Here is a 26632-nt window from a genome sequence, read left to right as displayed (position 1 = left end):
GGTCAAGCCAGCCGGCCCTTTACTTATGACACAGGCGCACGCTTGGCACTACTTTGTTGATGCACGTGCGGCTACTGCGCACACAATTCACAAACACAGAAAATAATTTTTTTTTTGGTTTGGACTGGAGTGTACTTTCGGGGGTTACAGCACCCTTAACGGTCAAGCCAGCCGGCCCTTTACTTATGACACAGGCGCACGCTTGGCACTACTTTGTTGATGCACGTGCGGCTACTGCGCACACAATTCACAAACACAGAAAATAATTTTTTTTTTGGTTTGGACTGGAGTGTACTTTCGGGGGTTACAGCACCCTTAACGGTCAAGCCAGCCGGCCCTTTACTTATGACACAGGCGCACGCTTGGCACTACTTTGTTGATGCACGTGCGGCTACTGCGCACACAATTCACAAACACAGAAAATATATTATTTTTTTAGCACTTGGGGGGAGCACCCCTGATGGACAGAGCACCCCCTGGACAACACTACAGCACTCCTTTAGGACTGGGACACTGCACAGGACTTTGGAGTGGACACAGCCCCTATGGAGAACTGACTGCACAACACAGTCCAGTCAGCCCCTATGGACTTTGAAGTAGTGGACACAGCCCCTATTAACAACAGCAGCACAGCACAACACAGCCAGCCCCTATGGACTTTGAAGTAGTGGACAACAGCAGCACTACACTACACTACACTACACAGCCCTAACTCCCACCCTCCCTCTTCACTGTCCACAGCCGAGTGAGAAAATGGCGCCGACGCGGGTACCTTATATAGGATCCAAAACCCGCGAGACTCGGAAGGCGGGATGATGACGTTTTGCCTCGATTTCAGATCCGAGTCAGGCGGGAAAAGTCGAGCCTGACTCGGATCGGACTCGGATCGGGGGGGCTCGGGGGGGTTCGGATTTCAGAAATCCGAACCCGCTCACCCCTAGTATAAACTAGCTGCAGGCTGTGTGTATAAGGTGTATATAACACATAAATGCATACTGTGCTTAGATTTGGGTCCCTTTCCCAAGATATTTCATTATATTATGCAAATATTCCAAAATACGGAGTATTCCGATATCCAAAATACTCCTGGTCCCAAGCATTTAAATATGGGAGACTCAACCTGTAATGCTGTATGCATGATGATTTAAGCAAAGGACAGCTCTCCCAAGAGCTGTCCTTTGTGGTATGGGGACGTCTGGGTACGGGGACCCTGGGAGGGATCCTATTGAATCCTACTCAGGGAAAACTCTGATAAAAACCCTATAGGCTTCTATTAGACAACGTCATCTAGAAGAAGTTTTGCTTTCCTGAGTTTGGTGCATACTGAAAATGCAGTCAAACCTCCGAAAATAGCATTTGTGGTGGTTTGACCGCATTTTTCAGCATAGTGCATCCCGTCCATGGGGAGCATCATGCACAGATCTACCTACAGGTCCCATTCCACCCAGTTCAGTAGTCTAGTGCTGTTCTCCTGGCTTATTTATAAGTAATTTACTAGCGTGCCAGGTGACATGGGACCAGATCGATGAGGTTACATAGAGAAGCTAGAAGTCTACTGAACAGTTAGTGGTTGCATATCTGTGACGGGATGAAGTGAGATTACTGGCAGCCATCGGAATCCCGACAGTGGAAGCCCAACCCGGAACTAAAGATAGGTGTCGAACTCCCCACGCCTATCTTTAGCCACATGCTGAAATCCCGACAGCTGGCATCCAGAACTCAGGTAAGCGGGGACAGGTTAGGTGATAGCCACGGGGGGATGGTTAGTTACCCCCCCGGAGAGGGTTAGGCTACGGGGAGGGGGGGTTAGGGTTGGGCACCTCCACGCAATGGTTAGGTTTAGGGTACGGGAAGGGGGGGGTTAGGTTTAGGCATCACCGGGGGGGAGGTTAGGGTTAGGCACTAGGGGGGAAGGTTAGGGTTAGGCACCACTAAGGGAAGGTTAGGTGGGGGAGGGGGAGGGATGGTATACTTACCACCCCTGTCAGAATCTTCAGTTATTGGAATGCCGCTGTAGGTATTTGAACTGGTGGCTATCGAGTCGCCGGTATTACATACCGATTCTGTCTGTGACAGGTTCCATAAGTAATGGAGAAGATCTCTTTATCATAGATCACACATCTCCATATGTTGTTGTTCTGCTCTGAGACAAGAAATAGGTTAATCAGTGTTGATGTGCTGTCTGCTGAAATCTTACATGACCAATATTGAGTTTAACAGATATGTTGGCAAGGACTATGTAATGAAATTATCTGTTGCCAAAATGCATGCTTAATTATTTACCATAGCAGATACTTCATGAAGTAATGAAATGATGGAAAGGGCCAAGAGTGCTCTCAAAAAGCACAGATTTCTGCAACAGTAAAATACGTATGGAAGTTTAGGAACAGAGGCCCTGATTCAGAGCCGGACAATCTGACAGAGTGCTCGCTCTGAATCAGGGCCGTCCCTTTGAATTTTAGAGCGGCCTCCTGGCCGCACGCATAGCTGTGGGTGACCACCCACAGCTATAACGAGTGGCCAAAAAGATGGTCACGATGGTCAAAGCCATCGCGACCATCGGGCTTGCGACGAGACCCTTGTGGTAGGGTCTCGTCTGCCGCAAGCCCTGGAGTGCTTTTGGCTCTATCAGAGCCAAAAGCACTCCCACTGACATCACTTTTGATGTCAGTGGGGCCAGCCCAGACGGTAGGCGTTCCCATGGGAACACCTCCGTCTGGCCAGCCTCGCCCCCGGCACGCCCACCAAAGGGGGCATGCTGTCGCTCACCACCTTTTTTTAGCGAGCCCATAGCGACGGCTTGCCCGTCGCTAACCAGGTCTCGCGCACGTGCACGACGGAGCCGGGTCCGTCGTGCGCATGCGCACTGGCCCAACATCGAACTGCTTGCGAGCGCACAGCACTCGCAAGTGGTTCTGTATCAGGACAAGAGCATTTTGAACAACATATAGTCTAAATGATTTTTACCTGATTCATATATGGCACATTGGGGGAGATGTACTAAGCTCTGGAGAGTGATAAACGAGCAGCCACTCAGCTCCCAACTGTCATGTTACAGGCTGTGTTTGAAAAATGACAGTTGGGAGCTGATTGGCTGGTGGTTTATCACTCTCCAGTTTATCACTTTTCAGAGCTTAGTACATCTGGCCCATTATTACACTACTAGCTGGGATACACTGGTTGCCTGGGTTGAAGAATGAACCTTGAAGTATATCTGCAATCTTAATTTTTTACATTGCTGACCAGCATTGGAGACCATGGCATATGAAAATGTGCTTGGAGGAAATGAGTAACTGTCAGTGCAGGTGCAGTTTGACAGTTAATCCTCCGAGTCACTGCTCTGCCGTTGGAGCTCTGCCTGCCCCCCACTGATACAGATCAGTGCAGGTTTAAGCACTGGAAGACATCCTGAGCAAACTTGTTTAAACCAAAATATCAAATCAGAGACTCCACAGCCTACTTGACGAGCTTATTATAGAGATATGTAAAGCCTGATATGGTAAAATTGTATTAAATGAGCATAAATACCAATTTATCACTTAAGTGTATGAATACATTTTCTGAATTTTAAAAGTAAGGGTTTGAATAGTTCCAATGTAACTAGTACAAGCATGGACAAAGAAGAATGAATATGTCCAGTGCTGTAACTCAGCGCAACTGATTAAATATCAGCTTTACTAAATTTAGCCATAGAGCAAGCCAAACTAATGAAAGCTAACATACTATTGGTTGCCATGGGTAACAGAACTGAAATGTTTTTCTTCACAGACTGTTTTGTGAAACAAAGGCTAGGTCCACGCAGATGGTTTTTGCAGGTGTGCAGAACCGTATTATAGCAGGAAGGAGCATGAGAAATGATGATTGTATTCTTTTCTGTGTTCCTTCACGTGCCAACACTGTCTGCATGCCAGAAATATGTCAGTGGCAACCTCCAAGTTAAGCTACCTACACACTTTACAATTATTGTGCTGATTTTCCAATAATCGGATGATCGGCCTCATTTATTGTATAGTGTGTCGTTTCAGTGTTTCACTGATAAAACGGTAAGAAAACATCCACAACCACATTCCTACGATTATCTGATCTGTCGGTCAAGAACAAAAATCTTGGCCTCAAATTCCCGATATGGAGCAGTGTGTATGCATTTTCAATAATCTGCCCATATTTCCTATGTTTTCCTGTCACTATGTCATCCAGTGGTGTAACTAGGGTATTTGGAGCCCAGGGCAAATGTTAAAATGGATGCGGCGATGCACGCGCGCCAAAAAATGGGCGTGGTCACAAGGGGCGGGGTCATTTAATAATGGGACGTGTCGACAGGACACATATACCCCTTTCTTGTCACTCTTAATATTCCTTTCCATATGCACCTTAACCCCTGTAGTGCTCCTTATACAGTCCGCCCTATGCAGTGCCCCCAGTAGTGGTCCCTCTTATGCAGGCCCCCAGTAGTGCCCCTTGTACAGTACCCCAGTAGTGGTCCCCCTTGTGCAGCTCCCCATTAGTTCCCCTTATACAGTGCCCCCAGTAGTGGTCCCCCTTATACAGGCCCCCAGTTGTGCCCCTTATTAATTGCCCCCATTAGTAATCCCCTTTATGCAGCCCCCCTGTAGTGGTCCCCACTATCCAGTGCCCCTTGTAGTGGTCCTCCCTATTTAGTGCCCCCAGGGCAGTGTCCCTTGTGCCTCCAGTAGTAAGCCCCTTATACAGTGCCCCCAGTAGTAGACCCCCCTTATACAGAGCCCCCCAGTAGAGGTTGCCCCCAGTAGTAGTCCCTCCAATAATTGCTCCCAGTAGAGGTTGCCCCCAGTAGTAGTCCCCCAGATAATTGCCCCCAGTAGTAGTCCCCCCGATTATTGCCCCCAGTAAAGGTTGCCCCCAGTAGTAGTCCCCCCAATTATTGCCCCCAGTAGAGGTGTCCCCCCAAATACATAGCAAAAAAAGAAGAGAAAAATAAAACTTACCTGCATCCACGCTCCTGCTCCAGACATGCTCTGCATTATGGGAGATAAGTCATGACGTATCTCCCATTACCCACTGCAGGAGCCGAAAGGGAGCTGGCTCTTGCAGTTGGCGCTGCAGCAGCCAATGAGAGTCTATCTGACACGCCCTGCTCTACCCCCCTTAGTTACGCCACTGATGTCATCATCCTTGTAGGTGGACATATGCTAAATCAGTGTGGTGTTGTGAAATATCTCTAGCTTGTATGGAAAAACTGCATAATGTGTAGCACAGATATTGGGGCTTTAAGTTTTCTGAAAAATCGTCCCATTCCTCATCCCGATTAAAAAAATCTGACAGTGTGCAGCTAGCTTTAGGCTTTCTACTGTATTTTACCCTTACTTTGGTTCTCTTAATAGGTCTATTACTATAGGCAGTAGTTTTCAAAGTGTCTGCCTTCAGCAATTTCAATGGAGGTAATGGAGCACACTAGATGCACAATGCAAAATACTTTAATGGATTGTTCAGTGCACTTCTAGGCACATGCCTAATCTTCACAAACTGTGCAAAAGTGTAAACATTACACCAAAGTCAGACCTACTACCTCTTTAGTAGCACACCTTTCAATAAAATAAACATTTTTTTTTAAGTACTGCTCCATTTAGCCTAATTTATGGCTTACATGAACCATGAGATTGAGTGGGAATTTATGAAAATAGTGAAGAGGAAACTGTGATGTTGCCCAAAGCAACTAGTTGTCTGCTTTTTTTTAATATCATACACTAAAAATTACAGCTAGAACCTGATTGGTTGCACCTAACCCTGCTCCCGCTGCCAGCAAAGTGGGAAAACAAAAATTCCCTCCCGCAGGTGATCATTTTTTGCAGGCAAAACCTGGCAGCCAATTGGATATATCTCTATATAATAAAATCGGCTGCTGATAAAAATGTATGTCATCACACTGGCATGAAATGAGAGTTGGTATGAACTCTAACCCTTCCCACTTTTGTCAGTGATGTACAGGAGAGAGTGAGGGGGTTGATGATTGGGAGGGAGTAGGAGAAGAGAAAAAAGCTTGGGTGGGGGGGAAGGGAGGTACAGAGATAGTGTTGGGGAAAAGAGAGTGGGGACAAGGGAGAGGAGAGATGAAGAGAGTGTGAGGGGAGAGGAAAAAAATAAATAAATGAAAGCCAGGCAATGCTGGGTATTACAGTAAGTGACTCATATAATATCATAATAAAATATACCACTCACTCCTGACTTCACTCTTTCATTCTTTGACAGATGTCTGGTGAGACGGCAGTATCCTGAGTCCACGGATAGTTCACGTAATTCATCACCAAACTCAGACACTGCGGGGATAATAGCGACAACTGGGATTTGTGGTGAGGTGTTGTGGCTTTGTGATGTGTTGTTGTATATCATGCATATTAGATGATGATACTGCATGTGTAAAAAGCATATACTGTAATGTGAACACCGAGTATAAATATATTGTTATCTGTACTTCCTTTGTTAAAATTTACAATGCTTGATCAACCATTATTTTAGAATATGCCTTCTAATCTATCTGAAACAGAACTAGGTAGGAGTTTGAGGTCAGCTAAGAAATCTATCTACATGGACATAGAGAGATTTTACATTAGCATAACCCCTAGTACAGTATATGGTAATATAATGTAACACTTCCGGCGGGTCTACAAGCAGCTCTCCTGAGAACTTTAACTAGCCATTGTTAGCCCTTTGCAGCTTAGTTACAGTAGCCTTCATAGTACATTTGTCAAACCATTTTCTGACTGTGATAGTAATTTGCATGCTCTGGCACTAAAAAAAAATCTCCTCTATGTATCTTGTATCTGTATGGTAAGCCATGGCAAGAGATGAGGATTTCACACACATCTGTTTTGCTCTGATGCCATAGATAGGAACCAATGGCAATTGTGCTTTATTAGCGGTAAGGTCTGTACAGTCATAATTGCTCTATGCCTATTTAAACGTGGTCTCTTCTATGAAGCTAGTTGAAAATCAGCATTGTTATAGTTTGTACCTGTGAATCTGCAAGTCTTCTGCTGTGACTCTATGCACCTGATTCTAAGTGCACACAATGCCAATGTCCAAGGAGTTGAGTGTTTTTATTTTGCTACAGCGTGTGTTACACTATGTGTATGCACAGAAGTGCAGTTGCAATTGGTACACGGGGTGGGATGCATCAATCATCGCATTTTGCGTGCAATGCATCCCGCCACTCATCACATGTATGCCAGCGTAAATAACACCGGTATGCATGAATAAAATTGCAAAGGACAGCTCTCCCGATAAGATCTGTTCTTTGCAATAGAACGACTTCCGGGTTTATGACCCAGAAGTCCCTCTGGTGTCCTTCTGCCGAAGGATGCGCGCACTGCGGGGGACACTGGGAGGGATCCGATTGCATCCTTCTCAGTAAACTTTGCAAAGAGAAACCCATAGGCTTCTGTTGGGCAGCGCCATCTGAAGATGGCGTTGCCTACTACCACCAAGCTGCGAAAAGCTTTGCTTTCTAAAGCTTGCATATGAGAAATGCGATCAAACTCCCGAATACTGCGTTTTCGGGGGTTTGTCCGCATAATATAATATAGTGCATCCCGGCCATGGTATTAGAAGTGTGCTGGGCGTTCCAAGGTGGTGACTAAGTAATGTTTATTCAGACGCACAAAATGGTCCATCTTATGAGCGTGGTACCGGAGTGTCACTGAAGTGGTTGCTTACACAGACGCTTAACTGCTCACAGTATGTTTTCATCATTGTCCATCTCTACTGTGAAGTGCCGTCTAGTCAACTTTGCTGAATTTGGCTGAACCTAAGCAGACAGTATATCCCTGTACTCTTCAGAATTCATCTGGCTGCTTCTTTATTCTGTAACATCATTAACACTAATGACCCAATGCCATTGGAAACCATACAAGCCCATGCCATCACACTGACTTCACTGTGTTTTACAGATAATGTGGTATTCTTCGGATCACGAGCCATTCCAAGCCCTCCCCATACTTTTTTCTTCCCATCATTCTGGTACAGGTCAATCTTAGTTTCATCTGTCCAAAGAATGTTGTTCCAGAACTGGGCTGGCTTTTTTTTAAATGTTTTTGTTTTTAAATCTAATCTGGCCTTTCTATTTTTTGAGGCTAATGAATGGTTTGCACCATGTGGTGGTGAACCCTCTGTATTTGCTCTTGTGAAGTCTTCTCTTTATGGTATGGAATGCCTACTGTACCTCCTGGAGAGTGTTCTTCACTTGACTGGATATTGCGAAGGGGATTTTCTTTACCATTGATAGGATCCTGTGATCACCCACCACTGTTGTCTTCCTTGGACGTCCATAACTTCTTTTGGTACCCAGAGCACATCAGTGCTTTCTTTTTTTTACTCTAAATGTACCAACCTGTTGATTTTGCCACTTCTAAGGTTCCAGCAATCTCTCTGATGGATTTGTTTTGCTTTTGCATCTTAAGAATGGCCTAGTTCATATTAAAAGCTCCTTTGAATGCATGTTGTGGGTTTATAGCAACAGCTTCCAAGTGCAAACACCATACTTGGGGGTAAATTTACTAAAGGTCAATTTTGTTTTTTTTGGTCAAATTACCGTCAGGTCTGCAAACAGACCATTTACTAAAGCCAAAACCGTCAGAAAACCGACCACAACCCCAACTTTACAAAACTTTAGACATATGCAGGGCAATAGAGAGCCAGCCCGGGCCCAGGGGGCGTGGCCTAATCGAGGGAGGTGTGGTCATGTCCTATTAGGTTATTTTCTATTTGTGGTGCTGCACGCTAGGGAGGGGAGCGCTGTAAGCCTGTTAGTCCAGCACAAATCCAGGGGGGTGCGATAAGTGTGGTCTCCCCCCCCCTTCCTCAGGCAGAGGAGAGGAGTCTCCCACTGAAGCCCAACAAACAGCAGCGTGTGCTGGGCTCCTGACAGATAAGCCTGGACCCAGGTAATTAGTACCCACCCCCCTCTCAGCGTCCCGGAACATGGAACCAACAATAGATTATTTAACATAGACCAGAATAGCATCCGCAAATTTACTAATCAGTTTTAAAATCGTCCAAAAACCAACCATGAAACAACGGCAATCCCGCCCAAACAATAGACCTACCTGTGGCAGACTAGTTTGGGAGAAGTACTGCACAGATCAGTATGATCTCTGCAGGCTTTGTTAGGTTATTTTTTTTTTTTTATAATGTGTGGGTTCCCATTCGAAATCAGTAACCAACCCAGGTCCTCTCAGCCTGGGTTGGTACTGGAAAATAAGGGGATAATGGACAGTGGCCCTGATTCAGAGCCGCTCGCTCTGAATCAGGGCCGGGCTATTTTTTTTTTTTTGAACGGCCACACACAGCTATAGCGAGTGGCCAGGAAGATGGTCGTGATGGTCAAGACCATCGTGACCATCGGGCTTGCGATGAGACCCTTGTGGTAGGGTCTCGTTGCCGCAAGCCCCAGAGAGATTTCGGCTCTAGCAGAGCCGAAATCTCTCCCACTGACATCACTCGTGATGTCAGTGGGGCCGGCCCCAGACAGAGGCGTTCACTCCCCCGGCCCGCCCACCAAAGGGGGCGAGCTGTCACTCAACATCGACAGCATGCCCCCTTTGGTGTGAGACCCGGAGCGACGGATTGCCCTTCGCTATCCAGGTCTTGCACATGCGCATGACGGAGCCGGCTCCGTCGTACGCATGCGCTCTGGGCCACCATCGACCCGGTTGCGAGCGCTCAGCGCTTGCGACCAGGTCTGAATCAGGCCCATAGTGTGTATAGTGCAAACCTGAACTGACAGGACACTCTGGGACACCGTCATAGAAATTAATGGGGAAGCGCAGATCGGCAGAGAGCGGATGGTTGCTATGGCAGTGTAAATGGGGTATTTCTACTATTTATATATTGGGCTTCTATAAGCAGAGACTCTCCCCCTCTAGAGGGGTCACTGCACAGGCAACATGGCTAAGCTAAATATGAAATTGGAAGCCCCTTAATTACAGGCATAGAGGGGGTGAAGCCATAAGTGAGGGAGTGCTAAGGCCGCAGAGGAGAACCACAATAATGAGTGGTAGCGCTGCAGAGCTGTGATAAGGACATGAAGAGCTGCGATAAACAAAGAGACACAGAGGTGTGATATAATAAAGAAAACATAGGGCCTGATTAATTACGAATTGCAGCTGCAATTACGCATGCAGAACCACTACGAAAATATGCTAATGTTTGCAATCGTAATGCTGTCGCAGCCTAACACAAGGTTGTCCACTTTCCCTTACTCACATCCATAATACTTAGCAAAACAGCAAAACCATCAGAGTACCATCGTAGCCTCATTCACAATTGCACAAGGCCAGACCTTACTCGGAAATTGCTAACCTCGTCGCGCTCAGTGGGAGCTCAAGCTGCGTATAGCATTGCAGTGGCTAATTTATGCACGCATTCAAATGCACTGACACACCCGTGTGTCGTCGACCACCCCCCCGTCACCACCCCAAACACTCACTTCTTGTAAATCACCATGAGATGGGTCTGCGTAGTGTCTGCAGTGTGATCGCAGTGAGACCTTCACGAATGCGCACTGCGATGCATACGCATGGGCAGAATGCAACAATTGGCCGCCTGCGTGTGTAATCGCATTTGCGATCTGTAATGAATCAGGCCCATAGTTTGGAATAGAAATGGTCTGGCGCCTGATTTATTTGCACACAAAAAAAGCCTTTGATGTTAATCCTGCATGAGGGGCGACCTCTTAGTCACTATGGCCCCCGAAGGCTTGGGTACCAGCACAATCGGGTTGTTACACTCACTGTTTGACTCCTCTATAACACTAGGTGCAGCATCTCTTCCACTTCTCATTTTACTGCAGCCCGTTTAGCTGCGGGTATACGGTAAGGCCTTTGTTTTATCACCACCCCAGGTGGTGTAATAATATTATGTTGTATGATCTGGGTTTTCCCAGGGATGGCAGAAAATATATCCTGGTTTTGTGTTACCAGGTCTATAGCTTCTTGCTTTTGCCTGGGAATTAATGAGGCTTCAATGGGCACCTGACAATCGGAAGTTTTTAAAACCAACAGAGAGGGTTGGCTGGTACTTCATTTACAAGGTTTTAACAAATTAACATGGTAAATTTGTACCTCTTTCCTTCTACACTCTTGGCGCACTTTGTAGTTGACAAGTCCCACTGCCTCTATGACATCATAAGGACCCCACCAATGGGCATATAACTTACTTTCAGGGGTGGGAACCAGAACTAATACCTTGTCCCCTGGCTTAAAGGAATGGTTCACTGCGGTAAAATCATAATTATGCTTTTGACATTGCTGAGCCAAGTTCATATGTTCCTTTACAAGTGGCTCAATTTGTCTTAATTGGCTATACAGTTGTGACACAAATTGAACAATGTTAGGCTCTTTGGAAAGTTGTTGTTCCCACCTTTCTTTTAAGAGGTCTAAGATTCCTTTGGGTTGTCTACCATAATGGAGTTCAAAGGGGCTAAACCCCGTAGATGATTGGGGTACCTCCCGCACCGCAAACATTAGATAGGGCAAGAGAGCTCCCAATCCCTCTTATCCTGGGATACTGCCCGCTTTATCATCTGCACTTAAAGCGCTCTACCAATCCGTCTGTATGCGGGTGATAAACTGAAGTGTGTATTCCTTCAACCCCCAACTGACGGCCCAAATCTTTCATTAATTTAGAAATAAAAGGCATCCCCTGGTCGGTCAAGACCTCTTTTGGGATCCCGAAGCGTGTATAAAGCATTACCAATTCCCGGGGGCGATAGTGCTAGACCTAATATTACATAGCAGTATCGCCTCAGGGTACCAGGTGGCATAGTCAACCACCACTAAAATATATTGATACCCATGAGCAGATTTTTCTACCTGAGCTACCAGGAACTCTGGTCGGGGTGCTTTCTTTTGGCACACTGGACATTCCTGGCAATACTTTTTCACTGTATCATGGATGCCTAGCCAAAAGAACCTTAACTGAATTCATTGGAGAGTTTTTCTCTTCTCCTAAATGACCACCCCACAAATGCGTATGAGCCGCCCTCAGTCCCAACTGCTTGTGTTTTCTTGGAACCAGCAACTGGTCTGTCTTTTTACTCTGCACATAAGTACAACAAATCATTCTTTAACACAAAATAAGGTGTGCCTTCAGGTGGTAAGGCATTTACTATTTTACCATGTATCATTAAAACATTTTCAAAAGCATTTACGAGATTCCCAAAGTTCTGATGATCTCGAACAAAGTCCTGTAAGGAGAAATTATTGTCAATGGGTAACCAATTCTCCTCTACCCTGCTTCCCTCCTGCTTACCGACTAAGAAAGGTTTGATATCCTCAGGAATCAGACCTCACACAATCCTAGTTTCTTTGGGCATCTCAGCCGTTGGCTCCCTTTCACCGTCACGCCAGGTAACCACCTCCTGCAATAGCAGAAAATCATGGCCCAAGATGAAAGGATAAGGCGACTTAAGGGCCACAGCAGCCACTATTTTAAATGGTTGACCTTTTAACACCAGCTGTAGCTGTACTCATGGGGTTTCTTCCAGATCTCTATGGATACATAATACCTTTACAGAGGGTAGGACTTGCTATTACAAGTAATGCTCATGACTTGTTCCTATCCAGCAATGTTCCTCCTTCTGGCAGTATTGTTCCTGGTGCCATTCCGTTGGTAGCTAGGTTATCCAGACGCTGCAGGATTGCATGTGTTATCCACAACACGGCATGATTGGTTCCTACTTCTATTAGTGCAAGCCGACCTTTTGCCGCCTCGCCGACTATAGCGTTCCTTGTGGATCTCTCGGCTCTGCTGCACGGTCTGGTCAGCGTTATTATTATCCTGGTTGTTGTGAATCTTGCTCCACCGGCTCTCTAGCCACTTTGTCAGTCTCCAAGCTGCTACTGGCTCCCTAGCCGCTCCATCAGCGTTCAAGCTGCTACCGGCTCCCTAGCCGCTCCACTGGCTCTCTAGCCGCTCCATCAGCCTTCAAGCTGCTACCGGCTCTTAAGCCACACCAGCGGCTCTAAGCCACTCCATCGGCGCTCAAAGTCACACCACCGGTTCTCAAACCACTCCATCAATTCTTCAAATTGTACTACCGCCTCTGAGCTGCACCATCGGCTCAAAGCCGCACCAACTGTGCTCAAAGTTGCACTATCGGCTCTAAGTTGCACCATCGGCGTTCAAAGCCACACCATCAGCTCTAACCCGCACCAACGGCTCTCAAAGCTGCACCATCTGCTCTAAGCTGCACCATCGGTGTTCAAAGTCACACTTTCAGTTCTCAAAGCCCTCAAAGTACCTCTGACTCTCTAGTTTCACCATCTATTCTCCAAGTTGCACTACCAGCTGCAAAACCGCACCAGCGGCTCCCAGGCCGCTCCACTGACTTTGTACTCTTATCCAGTATTTCACCCAATTCTCCGGTTCCCAGAGGTTATCCATGTAAACCACTACTACTCCGAGTTGTAAGACCAGGCAGCCACTTAAGTACCGGTGAATGATTCTAGTTCTAAGGGAACAGCGGGTGTCTGTTAGTGGCAGAAGCCCTCATTAGCCTGGGTTCTAGGGGGTTTACATGGAGCAGCTTTTGGATTTGTAACACTTGGTCAACTCTGTTAGGTATCAGCTTAGCCGAAATAATGGAGAGTGCACTACCCATATCAACCAAAGCCCAGACCTCCCTGCCTTCATCCTGTATTTTTACACGGAAAAAGGTGGTTTCTGCTGGGGAGGTGTTTCCTGCAAACAGGCTGACAACAGGTCGAGCTGCTTTACCCCTGCTACAGTCCATCGGCTCACTTCGGTTTGGACAGTCCCAGCGTACATGACCAGGTTCACTGCAAGCAAAACATACAATTGCTAGCGGTTTATCAGTTTTGAGAGGTAGGACTTTAGTCCTAGAATTGGGAACTGGTCGTACCTCTTGCTTAGATTTATTTAGCTTTCCAAGGGTCACATATAGTAACACCACCACGGCTAACTCCTCCAATGTTTCAGGGTCAGCCTAAAGTGCCCACTGTTGCACACCATGATCCATCACCCTTTTTCACGCCTGATGGTTGGTGTGGGTAGAAACAGGCATTGGAGGCTGAAGGGGAGATCAGACATAAGTGAAGAAATTTGGGTGGCTTGAACCAGAACTTTCTCATGTAATGATGTGAGGAGATATGGCAGTAGATGATGGGCCCGAAGGCAACGACAGGAATAGAATGTCTTTATCAAACAGCAGGTTGGAATGTATAATACTGAATGAATGAGCAGAAGCAGATTAGGACCGAAGATGCTGGATTGACAGCTGGATTGGTTTGAGACCGATGTTGGTGATTTGAAGAACTTGATGGAATTAAATCAGATGATAAAAGAATTGATGAACTTGATCGGTTTGAAACCGATGTGGAATAATTGAAGAACTTAACTGATATGAGTCCGATATTAATGAATTGATGAACTTGATGGTAGGGACCCATGTTGATGAATTGAATAACTTAACTGATATGAGTCCGATGTTGAAGAATTGATTAACTTGACCGATGTTGATTAATTGAAGGACTTGATTGGTTTGGGATCAATGATGATGAGTTGCAGTACTGGGTCGGTGTGGAACCGATGATGGTGAATTGCAGTACTGGATCGGTTTGGGACCAATTATGAATTGCAGTACTGGGTCGGTTTGGAAGTATCGGATGGGACTAATGGTTGTAGTTAGGAACAAGTCTCAGTGGATAACCCTGGCTGAGCACAGATGGAATAGAGACTTGCAACCAGACTTGAAACTGGAATCACACGGACTGGAACCGTTCAGATACAGAGTATCTGGGATATCAGGCCCTGATTCAGAGCCGGACGCTCTGACAGAGCGCTCGCTCTGAATCAGGGCCGGCCTTCTTGTTTTTTAGAGCGGCCTCCTGGCCGCTCGCATAGCTGTGGGTGACCACCCACAGCTATAGCGAGCAGCCAGGAAGATGGTCGCAATGGTCAAGTCCATCGCGACCATCGGACTTGTGACGAGACCCTTGTGGTAGGGTCTCGTTGCCGCAAGCCCCAGAGAGATTTCGGCTCTAACAGAGCCGAAATCTCTCCCACTGACATCACTCTTGATGTCAGTGGGGCCGCCCCCAAACGGAGGCGTTGACATGGGAATGCCTCCGTTTGGGCAGCCACTCCATCGGCCCGCCCACCAAAGGGGGCGTGCTGTCACTCAACATCGACAGCATGTCCCCTTTGGAACGATACCCGTAACGATTGTTTGCCCGTCATTATCTGCGTCTCGCGCATGCGCACGACGGAGCCGGCTCCGTCGTGTTCATGTGCACTGGGCCAACATCAACCCGCTTGCGAGGCTCAGCGCTCGCGAGCGGGTCTGAATCAGGCCCTCAGCACGGTGCTGTAACTTCAGCAGAAGCAATGTTGTACTGGAAATGGAGGCCAGTAAGGAAATTGAATTTATAGGGTTGGATCCCCAGGGATTGGATGCTGCGATCAGTTGGTCTGGGAGCAGCACTCTGAGTGGTGGAGGAGAGGCAGGTGACTGAATCCAACATGGCTGCACCCATACTGAGTTTGGAGGGAACTCTGGTGTGCAGCCTGAGTGCTAGCATGCTGAGTAAACACACTGAAAGCACAGAGTAGGAACCGTGTGGATAGACCTCATAGCCAGCTGGATGCGATGTGCATGCAGGCGGACCTCTGAGTCAGCCAGGAGTGATGTACGGTCACAGCACGAGCGAACCTCAGCGCTAGTTGGAACAAGAGGTAAAACATAGGAGAATATGGGAAAAATTTGTCAGGATTGTGACACCATTATAGCATGGTCTATAGCAACAACCTCCATTATGCACTGACGGGTGTTCTTATCTGGCTCTACCTAGTCTAGACAGTTCCGCTAGCTGAACCCTTGTAGGATCAGAGGAGTTCAGATGCCAATCATGTAATTTCTGGGCTTTGCTGGGGCCCATCACATCAATCCTAGAGAGGATAGCGTTTTTCAGGTGAAGATAGGAGTCTGCTTCTGACACTGGTAAATCCACATAGGCCCTCTGGGCTTCCCCTGTAAGATAAGGAGCTAATCTTACAGCCCACTGCTAATCTGGCCACTTTAGCATAGTAGCCGTGTGCTCAAAGGTGCACAAATAGGCCTCTATGTAATCTGATAGTGTCAGCTTTTGCAGCACCTCCCGATCCCGTTTACCTTTCCTTATTTCCACTAATTCCTCATTTAGTAACTGGCCTGTAGCCATCTCAGCAAATATTCTCAAAATCTCCTCCATTTTACACAGCAGTTCAATTTGTGGATAAACTTAGCATGTTTGATTAAATTAGCCGGTTTAATAACCAAAGGGAAAGCTAGCAGCTAGCTTTGGGTGATCTCCACCCCTACTGACCACACTGCCATAAATAAACACACAATACAGTGTTTCCTGGCCTCTAAAGGTGGGTACACACCTGACAGATATATCTGCAGATCGAGTGATCTGCAGATATATCTGCAGATGATACTTGTTCATACACACTGAACGGCCATCATCTGCTTGTGCCCTTGGGTCCCAGCGGCCGGGGGGCAGGACCCGGCCCGCCCCTCTCCTCGCGGCTGCCGCTGTGTGTGTAGGGGCGACGTACACACTTTCAGATGGACAGATATGTCTGCAGACATATCTGTCCATCAGCTGTGCAGCACAATGTGATATGTCGGTGAATGCCGACGTTCACCGACATATCGCAGGTAGACACTGGCCGACGGGCAGCAGATATATTGGTCGATCAATATAAACCAGCATCAGTTATGTTATCTGTGACCAATTACTGATTAAAGGTCTGCCTTCCTGACTCACCCTGCTGCTGTTAGTGCAGTTCAGTCTCACCAAGTCGCGGTCAGGGATGGATTAAGGCACTTCAGAAATGGGGGCCCCTATTAAAAAGGTAGCCATATTAATTATATGACTGCATATGTATGTATATATATATATATATATATATATATATATACAGTATGTATTGTGACACAGTTGGGATAGGGGTCCCTCTCCGGGGGTAGATGGACTCCCTCTTTACACACAGCAGCCGTGGAAACAGGAGACAAGTCTGGGAATCTCGTACAAACTGGTCAGCGCCAGTCTTTGTTGTGCCGCACACAAAAATATAAACAAAAGCATAAACATAAGTCCTAGTCCGGCTGGGCACTAACTACACAGCAGATTCCCTTGTTACAACAATGGTAGGGTCTATTGCCATCAACAAAACATGTGCACAGTATGTACAGGGTTTTAACCAAGTGTCTCTGAACAGGCTAGACTGCCAGCTCCCCCAGGTATGAGACCCTCAGCCACAAACAAACCCAGCTTAAATCAGCCATTTCCAGGTGGAGGCCCTAATGAGCCTGCTACCAGGCTGAAAGGCCCAAAACCTGGAGTGGCCTGTGGACGGAGCCCTCCCTCTCCTCACATCCACACCCCCAGGACCCATTCCGGCTTTTCACAGAAGCCGACATTACTAGTCTGCTTTTCTAACAGACTTCTTCTGGGGGTTTTAAAAGACATAAGACAGGAATCTGGGACAAATATAGAAGTCATTTCACACTTCTCCAGTGCTTCTATCACATATCCGCCCCTTTATTTCGACCTGTGGGGCGGAACAATTGCAGCCCCCAGACAATGGACACGTGACAAAGCGACTGCATTGGCTAGCTGGCTTTCTGGCCTAGGTTCTACCGGTAACTTAAAGGTCTGTAATGCCAAAAACCACCTCTTTATTCTCGCATTACTGTCTTTGTTTTCTGACATCCACTTCAAAGGGGCATGGTCAGTGATCAATCTGAACTTCCTTCCCACCAAATTGTACCTGAGAGTTTCTAAGGCCCATTTTATGGCCAATGCTTCCTTCTCAACTGTAGCATAGTTTCTCTCATGTAAATTTAATTTCCTGCTTAGGTAAAAAATAGGGTGTTCCTCACCGTCCTTGCTCTGAGACAAGACTGCTTCTATAACTACTTCTGATGCATCAGTTTGCATCACAAACTCCCTGTCAAAATCAGGAGTCACCAGAATGGGTTGGGCTTTTAAGGCCTGAAAAGCCTTCTCTGCTTCATGACTCCATTCCACCATGACTTTCTGTTTGTCCTTGGTAAGGTCAGTCAGTGGGACTGCAATGGTGGCAAAATTGGGTATAAATCTCCTATAATACCCAGTAATCCCTAAGAAGGCTCTTACCTGCTTCTTATTCAAGGGTCTTTGCCAGTTTTGTATTGCTTCAATTTTATTAAGCTGTGGCTTTATCAAACCTCTGCCAATGGTGTACCCAAGATACTTTACTTCTTCCATCCCTAGACAACACTTTTTTTGGGTCAGCTGTCAAACCTGCCCTATAAATGGAGTCCAACACTGCTTGTACTCTAGGCAAGTGAGCCTGCCAATCAGGGCTATGAATGACTACATCATCCAGATAAGCAGCAGCATACTGTCTATGGGGCCTTAGAATCCTATCCATCATTCTTTGAAAGGTCGCAGGTGCCCCATGTAACCCAAAGGGCAACATCTTGTATTGAACAACCCTTCTGGTGCTGAAAAAGCTGTATTTTCTTTGGCATTCTCAGTTAACGGGACTTGCCAATACCCTTTGGTTAAGTCAAGTGTGGTTAAATATCTGGCTGTTCCTAGCATTTCAATTAATTCATCCACCCTAGGCATTGGGTAGGCGTCGAATTTTGACACACTGTTCAATTTCCGGAAGTCATTGCAGAATAGCACACTCCATCGGGCTTTGGAATAAGCACAAAGGGGTTTGACCACTCACTATGCGATTCTTCAATGACACCCAATTCTAACATTTTTTTACATTTCTTTAGACACTGACTCCCTTTGGGCTTCTGGTAACCTATAGGGCTTTAGGTTAACCTTGACCCCTGGGTCAGTGATTATATCATGTTTAATGACTGTGGTTTTCCCTGGTATGTCTAAAAACAAGACCCTATTTCTGATAAGAAATTCTTTAACTTCCTGCTGTTGAACGACTGACAGGGTTTTTGCTGCTGTCACTTCGGGATCCAAGGGCCCTGGGTTTACTGGAGGGGCTCGGACGGCTGACAGAGCTGCTCTATCCTTCCAGGGTTTTATAAGGTTTACATGGTATATCTGTTCTGGCTTCCTTTTCCCCGGCTGGTAAACTTTGTAATTAACTTCCCCCACTTTTTCTAGAATTTCAAAGGGTCCTTGCCACTTAGCTAAAAGTTTACTTTCTACTGTGGGAACCAACACCAACTCTCTGTCCCCAGGAGCAAAGTTGTGTAAGCGAGCAATGCGGTTGTACACCCTCTGCTGTGCCTGTTGGGCCTGTTCCAAGTGCTCTCTTACTATCGGCACCACAGCAGCAATTCTTTCTTGCATTTGAGAAACATGCTCAATAACTGTTTTATACGGATTGGACTGCCCCTCCCATGTCTTTTTGGCAATATCAAGTAACCCCCTTGGATGTCTCCCGTACTGGGAGTATTTACTCATTATAATATCGCCAGTATTTCTTACTGACAATTTTATCAGTAGAGGCCCGAACAAGTTAGCTGCTCTGGGGGCCCCACAAACATTAATCTGGCCCTGCAATTACCAGCAATACATCAACGCTGTAACTACAAGTGCAGATAACCCCACATTTGGGCAGTAACATATACCGCTCCTATGTGCCATGTACCTAATATAACCTAACCGGCTCAGCTTTGTGCCATTTACCTAATATAACATAATCCGCTCAGCGTGCCATGTACCTTGCAGCTTCCCCCATTTAAGTTACTTTGGGGGCGTGCCCAGCACTCTTCGAGATGCTGGGCAGCCCTCAGGCAGTCCGTACACAAGAGAGCAGATGCCGTGTGCATGCGCATGGCATGTGTTCTCCTCCTGCACACCCGCTGCTCTGTTCTGCTATGCAGAGCAACAGTTTGTGCTCTCCCCAACTTTCCCCCAACCACGGGACACTGCAGCCCGCGGGTGGGACAGTCCCAGAAAAACGGGACTATCCCGTTGGTTGCGGGACAGTTGGGAGGTATGCTAATATAACATAAATAACCAGCTCAGCCAGGGCCGGACTGGCCATCGGGCACTTCTGGCAAATGCCAGAAGGGCCGATGGCCAAATGGGCCGCTTTGGCTGAGCACAGGCTCACCCGGCAGTACAACCTCCCGGGCGGCGCCTTGCTCTGTAAACAGATTGCACAAATGCGCGGCCGCGTCATGACGCAGTGACATAATCACGCTGCGTCATGACGCGGCCGCGCGTTCCTGAAATCTTCTTGCTGAGCAAGGCGAGGTACGGGAGGTTGTACTGCCGCGACCAGGGCCGTTTCTAGGGGCGGACGCGCTCCGCCCTTACGCCGGGTCCGACTCAGCGCTGTCTCCCAGCCTCAACCAATGGGGCTTCTACAGTAACTTAACTTCGCGTGCGCACGGCATGCACCAATAGCCGCCTTCCCTCCTGTCCTCCTGGGTGCACATGACAGAAAGGGGGCAGCGCGCCATGCACACAGCCGCACTGAAGAGTCCGGACGCCGGCTGAGACTCTTCATGTCTCTCTATTCCTTTTAGTATGTTGCTATTTCAAACCTGCAGATCCATGTAGTATTAATATTAATTGTATACAATATATTGTTTATTATATTTCTATTTTATAATATTTATGTGCAAATATTCATATATGTGTATGTGAATAAGGGACACTATTGTGTGACATAATGTGAAAAAGGGACACTACTGTGTGACATAACGTGACTATGGGGCACTACCATGTGGCGTAATGTGAAAAAGGGACACTACTGCCTAAGTAACGCGCTCTCCCTGCTTCCCCTATGGTTGGCGGCACAAATGCTCTTTTGTTAAAATGTGTAGTTGTGGCTCTGCTTTGGTGTGCACAGAGGTGTCCTCTGCATTCAACACCCCTGACCTAAAAAAGTCCTACAGTGAACACTATCTAATCTTCTATCTACCTGCTAAACTATCGCTTGGGGAAAATGCCTTCCCCTTTCTTTTGTGTATGACCTACACCAGTGAAGTGCCAGCTTTATCTATAGATATCTGTCCAATCTGTCTGGTGGGAAAGAAAATCTGGTCCATTTTCCAGCATCTGGGAGCAAATTTCTATTGTTATTTGCTCCCACACATTCCCAGATTTTCTGTCCCACTATACGAATTGGACAGATATATCTATAGGTGTCTGCACAACTTAACAGAACCAACACAATACCAAATGTTTGACTCCCATGCAGGATGTGCTCTGTTGTATGTATTTTAATAGATAATGATGTGTACTTGTCTGTTGTTCTAATATTAATTACATTTGTAAGAGCATAGACTAAGAAGTGGGAGGGGTCAGCAATAGTTAGGGAAGGAGTCTATGCCAGGAAACAGATGCTGACGCGAGGTGGGCCTGTGTGCTCTTTAAATACCAGGGCCTATTTTTAGTCCCAGTCCGGCCCTGAGCTCAGCTATGTGCAATGTACCTAATATAACATAACCCACTCAGCTGTGTGCCATGTCCCTAATATAATAGGGCCGGCGCTACCATTAGGCAGCTTTAGACAGCTGCCTATGGGCACCGGCCACTAGAGGGCGCCACTGAATCAGCCTACCACTAGAAAGAAGCAGGGGTGTGGGCAGGAGATATTCACTACCAGGAGTGGGGGTGCAAGAGGTGGACACCACCAGGAGTTTGTGGGGGGAAAGGGGTAGTGCAGGCAGGAGATGGAACTACCAGGAGTGCGTGGAGGGGGAGGGGGGGGTGTAGGAGATGGACACTACTAGGAGTTTGTATGTGTGTGTGGGGGGGGAGGGTTGCAGGAGTGGACACTACCAGAAATGGGGTGGGGTGGAGGAGATGAACACTACCAGGTGTGTGGATTGGGGGTGCAGGAGATGGACACGGGCCCTGGTACTAGGAGGGGGGCATGGCCAAATCCACCTGCTCTCAAAAACCTATAACCGCCCTCCTGTACCAACTCTCTCTGCCCACTACCACTGCGGGCGAGTTTGTATTGTAGTGCAGCGGCATATCGGGCAGTTAGAGGACACTGCTTCAGCTCAGCAGCAGCAGTCTTCTCTCTCACTGTCCAATGTGCGGCTGTGCTGTAATACAGATGTGGACAGTGCGGTAGCAAGTATAGAGGGGAATTTTCAGGTGGAGGTGATCGCTGACCCACGCCTCCAACTGCCCCACCCCCCCTCCCCAGCACATGTATACAGTATATATGTATTCCAGAGATGCGATTAATAGAATTGATCTGCAAAGCACGATGCTGCAGAAGCGATACACTTACTGACTTCTCTTGCTGAACTGCGCATGCGTCACCTGTTCGCTTTTCTTTTTTTTGACTGCACATGCGCAATTTTGTTCTTTCTCCCCAACAGCACATGCATCAAAATAATATCTATCTCTGGGAAAGTTCAATATAATTTTACCAGTCATTTCAAGTCTGTATCAGTCTGAAAAATCAATACAAGAGCAGCGACCGGCCACCCCTTTTCTCGGGTAAGACTCCTCAATCCTGGTTCACAGACTACATCAGGATGCACGTGGCGATATATGTCAGACTGTACCTCATCTGACTGGTGGTACTACAATATGTACAATCAGTGACTTTTACACCACGGTCACAGTGTCACCTGCTTGCTGTTGACCTGTGTCAGTTTTGATCTCTGAACTTAGCTCTACTGTACTGTTCCTCAGTATCTGCCCACAAGTGCACCAAACCCCGGACTGTGCTTAGGTGAAACTACTACTTATCCTTTCTGTAACTCTGCCTGCCTGCTAGTGCGCTGAACTTCAGACTGTGTCTCATACGTTGCCTGCTTATTCTTCTGTATGTCCCACTGTCTGCCCGAGTACTTGGTGCTGACAATCCAACTGTACAGTGCCTGTCACTATATCCCCATGCTATGTGTCTGGTAGACAGAAGCTGATTAGCAGCCTTCATTACCAGAACACATGTGAGAGGCTGATAAAGGATGTGTCAGTCTCTCACTGCCTGGGGAGCAGGTCAGAGGACTGTCGAGAGACACTGTGATTAATGTAAGTGATGTGCTGCTAAGGACTTTTGTTTTCTTCCACTGAGATAGGGAATATTTTTTTTTAGTTAGAGCGAGACAGGCCAAGATTTACTTTTGTGTTTTGTTACACTTGTCCCAAGGCTCTGGACTAATGTACAGCCATGGCCAAAAGTATTGATAATGACACAAGTATTGGTTTTCACAAAGTTTGCTGCTTCAGTGTTTTTAGACCTTTTTGTCAGATGTTACTATGGTATACTGAAGTAAACTTACAATCATTTCATAAGTGTCAAAGGCTTTTAAGTTTATGCAAAGAGTCAATATTTGCAGTGTTGACCCTTCTTTTTCATGACCTCTGCAATTCACCCTGGCATGCTGTCAAACAACTTCTGGGCTACATACTGACTGATGGCCACCCATTCTTGCCTAATCAATGCTTGGAGTTTGTCAGAATTTGTGGGTTTTTGTTTGTCCACCCACCTCTTGAGGATTGACCACAAGTTCTTAATGGGATTAAGGTCTGGGTAGTTTCTGGGCCATGGACCCAAAATTTCGCTGTTTTGTTCCCCGAGCCACTTGGTTATCACTTTTGCCTTATGGCAAGGTGCTCCATCATGCTTGAAAAGGCATTATTCATCACCAAACTGTTCTTGGATGGTTGGGAGAAGTTGCTCTTGGAGGATGTTTTGGTACCATTCTTCTGCCGGTACTCGCCGTCTCTTTCATGGTCTCCAGTTGTTGGTTGCTCCCGGATCAGTTCTTTTTTTTCATCTCCACTCTGATGTTTTCCTCACAGAACTGACCTGGGCTCCCATGATCCTTTGAATATATCAGTGAAATGACAGCATTAATATACAATAAAGTGACATGGCTTCATGAATAAATTAAAAATCATTGTTATAAACAAAGTGACATTCCCAGTTGATATGGCTTTAGATGGGTATTCTCTAGCCCATCCCTACCTGTGACTGAGTTTCTATGAACCAGGGGCCACACAGGAACCTCCTCCCCAGTCCTCAGCTCACTTACAGACAACCTACTATGTTTGGTTCCAGCATGTCTGCTAAAGCGGGATCAGTGACTCAGTGGGAAGCCTGCTGACTGTGTATAGCTGCAACTGCAGGAGGCATGATACACAACTAACAATATACAAATGCAAGGTATGCATACACATTAGTAGCGGTGTGTGCAGCCGCACCTGGCAACGTATAAGAATTGAAATTCATACATGGCTAACACAATACTATACAAGCAATGCTAAAACCCAATTTAGATGTGGGGGCTGTCCAGCTGGCTAAGTCCCTATTGTCCTGGCATCTCCATCTTGTCACAGTCTATGGGCCATATTCAATTAGGAGCGAAAACCGGTTTTGCGAAAAAGTTTCGCCGGTGATGTCATTTCGCCGGCTAGAACTTATCCCTGTATTCAATTTCACAGACTTTTCACCATTGGAACCGTCGAAAAAGTTTCACCTAGGAAAAAGGGCAAAATTGGGGTTATGGGATGCAAACGTTCAGAAACACTGTGCACCCTTTGGACATTCCCCCAAAGGTAAAACTGTGTCAAAAAAAGTTTAAAAAATACTAAAGGACACCCCAAAATGTTTAGTTTTGGGGGCGAAAAAAAACAAAGTTGGGGGACAAACTTAAAAACTAGCGAAATAGACTTCAGGGGGGTCCCCAAGTATGCACCAGGTGTTTTTTACATTGCAGGTGCTTGCGGCAGGTGGATTTTTTAATTTTTTTTTTTAAAGTTCACATTAGCAACTTCAAAATATGCTAGTACCCATTTTCATGGTACCCCAAATTTGCTGGGACTAGTTTTTTTGCAAGAAAAAAGATTGGTAAATGCCATTCTTCCCCACTTTTGCAAAGACGCTAATAGCAAGTAATTGAAAGACCTTAAGCGCCCAAAATACCTTTTATTAAGGGTACTAGTACACATTATAGTGATCCTCTATGTTAGTTCAGCTTTTCGGGGTGTCCTGGCTGATTTCCCCATTTTTGACAGAACTTTTCGCTGGTTACCAATTTGCCGGCTGACGGGACGCGCGCAATAGCGAAGAGGTGCGAAAAGTCCGGCATGCGAAAAGTCTGGACTTTGCGCACCTAATTGAATACGGACCTAAGTGTATGACAAAATCACTGACCAGCAGTAATACATTAGCTGTTACTGGATATTGGGATTCTGGATAGGAGAGATTGTATGTGTAGTCACCAGTGACTTCATAGGCTGAATGTTATCCCAGCCCACAAAGAGCCGTCCCCACAGTATGTCAGTGACAGGTAACTTACCTGTATGTACGCGCCCTCCTGCAACTTTACCTAACCCAGTGCTGTATCTTTAGTACTTCTGTGGTTTTTTTGGCAAGGTTTTTATATTATCAGGAAAACAGTGCTTGTTTTCAGTGGCCTTGGATATAACACATTTATATTCAATGCACTGAACAAAGCTAATACTTGTCATATTGGAGGATGATATAAAGTCCCTGGTGAAGAACACGGAAAGCAGTTGGAAAGATAACAACATATAGGAGGTCGCGTACAAACCAATAGATCTGAGTCTGAGGGGTAAATTACTAAAGGCCGGATATAAATCGATGTTCTGTTTCAGGGGCTAAATCACACATTTACTAAGAGACCATTTTTATTTTTTAGTAAATGTGCGATTTAGCCTCTGAAGCACAACATCAATTTAAATTGATTTCAGATTGATCAACATTGATTAAAATCGCCATTTAATACATTTATCCCCAAATCTTTTTGACAGTTATGTTTTTGCCATTAGTTCTAATATGAGCTGGAACTAATAAATAATAATAAAAAATAATAAATATGAATTAGTACCTTTATAAGTATCATAAGTCCATCAATTGGCTACCCCAGTTGAATATGAGGGCTGCAAAGGCGAATATGAAGGCTGCACAGGTGCTTATGATCTCTAATGCTCCTGGTGGCTGCACTGGTGATGCAGCTGCTGCAGCCTTCAGCGATGCCACGGTATTCTACAGAGAGAAGCAGATACTGTGTCACAAGCACAAGATACTGTGTCACAAGCACAAGCTCTCAGTCACATCAGGCCATAGACTGACAGCTGTGATTATTACATATATACGGCAGTATTCAATTTGAGGCAAAAAGCTGTTATCGGCGATAATTTATCACAGATGATGTCATTTTCGCCTATTTTAATTATCCCCGTATTCAATTTCAAAGACGCTCCGCCAGTGTGAAAAGTCTTTGTAAGTAAACGGGGATAAGTTTTCTCCAGTGTTTAGCTGGCAAAAAAAAGTGTAGAATTGGGGTTTAGGGGTGCAGACTTAAAAAAAATAGCCTGCACCCTTGGGAGTGTCCCCTAAAACTAGTCTGTGTCAAAAAAAAGTCAAAATAAAAAATCGGGACATCCCAAAAAAATAACTTTAAATTTGGGGGTGAAAGAAAAAAAAATAGGGAACAAACTTCTAAAATAGTGAAATTAATTCCAGAGGGGTTCCCATATATGCGGCAGGTGTTTTCTTCATTGCGGGTAGTTTTTGCAGGTGCATTTCTTATTTCATCTGCATCCCCCCTCATCTGGCTCTGTACCCCCTAGAAGCATAGCTCAGTGAGAGTACTCTGTACTTATGGTCTAATTGTGCGAGA

General features: G+C 46.2%; 1 protein-coding gene across 4 annotated transcripts in view; it reads left to right on the top strand.

Annotated features, from left to right (window-relative positions):
* The window catches only part of CARMIL3 (capping protein regulator and myosin 1 linker 3), a 121916-nt gene that overhangs the window by 20298 nt on the left and 74986 nt on the right, over positions 1 to 26632 (top strand). For all 4 annotated transcript variants that reach the window (XM_088469982.1, XM_088469984.1, XM_088469981.1 and 1 more), the window contains exon 6: positions 6226 to 6326. In XM_088469982.1, the coding sequence (XP_088326108.1) occupies positions 6226 to 6326 (101 nt within the window). The remainder of the gene's footprint in view (positions 1 to 6225; positions 6327 to 26632) is intronic.

The sequence above is a fragment of the Taudactylus pleione genome, unplaced genomic scaffold, assembly GCF_031769625.1.
Source record: "Taudactylus pleione unplaced genomic scaffold, aTauple2 ptg000095l, whole genome shotgun sequence".
Taxonomy (NCBI): domain Eukaryota; kingdom Metazoa; phylum Chordata; class Amphibia; order Anura; family Myobatrachidae; genus Taudactylus; species Taudactylus pleione.
The sequence above is the reverse complement of the archived record's forward strand: the minus strand, read 5'-3'. Positions and strand labels throughout refer to the sequence as shown.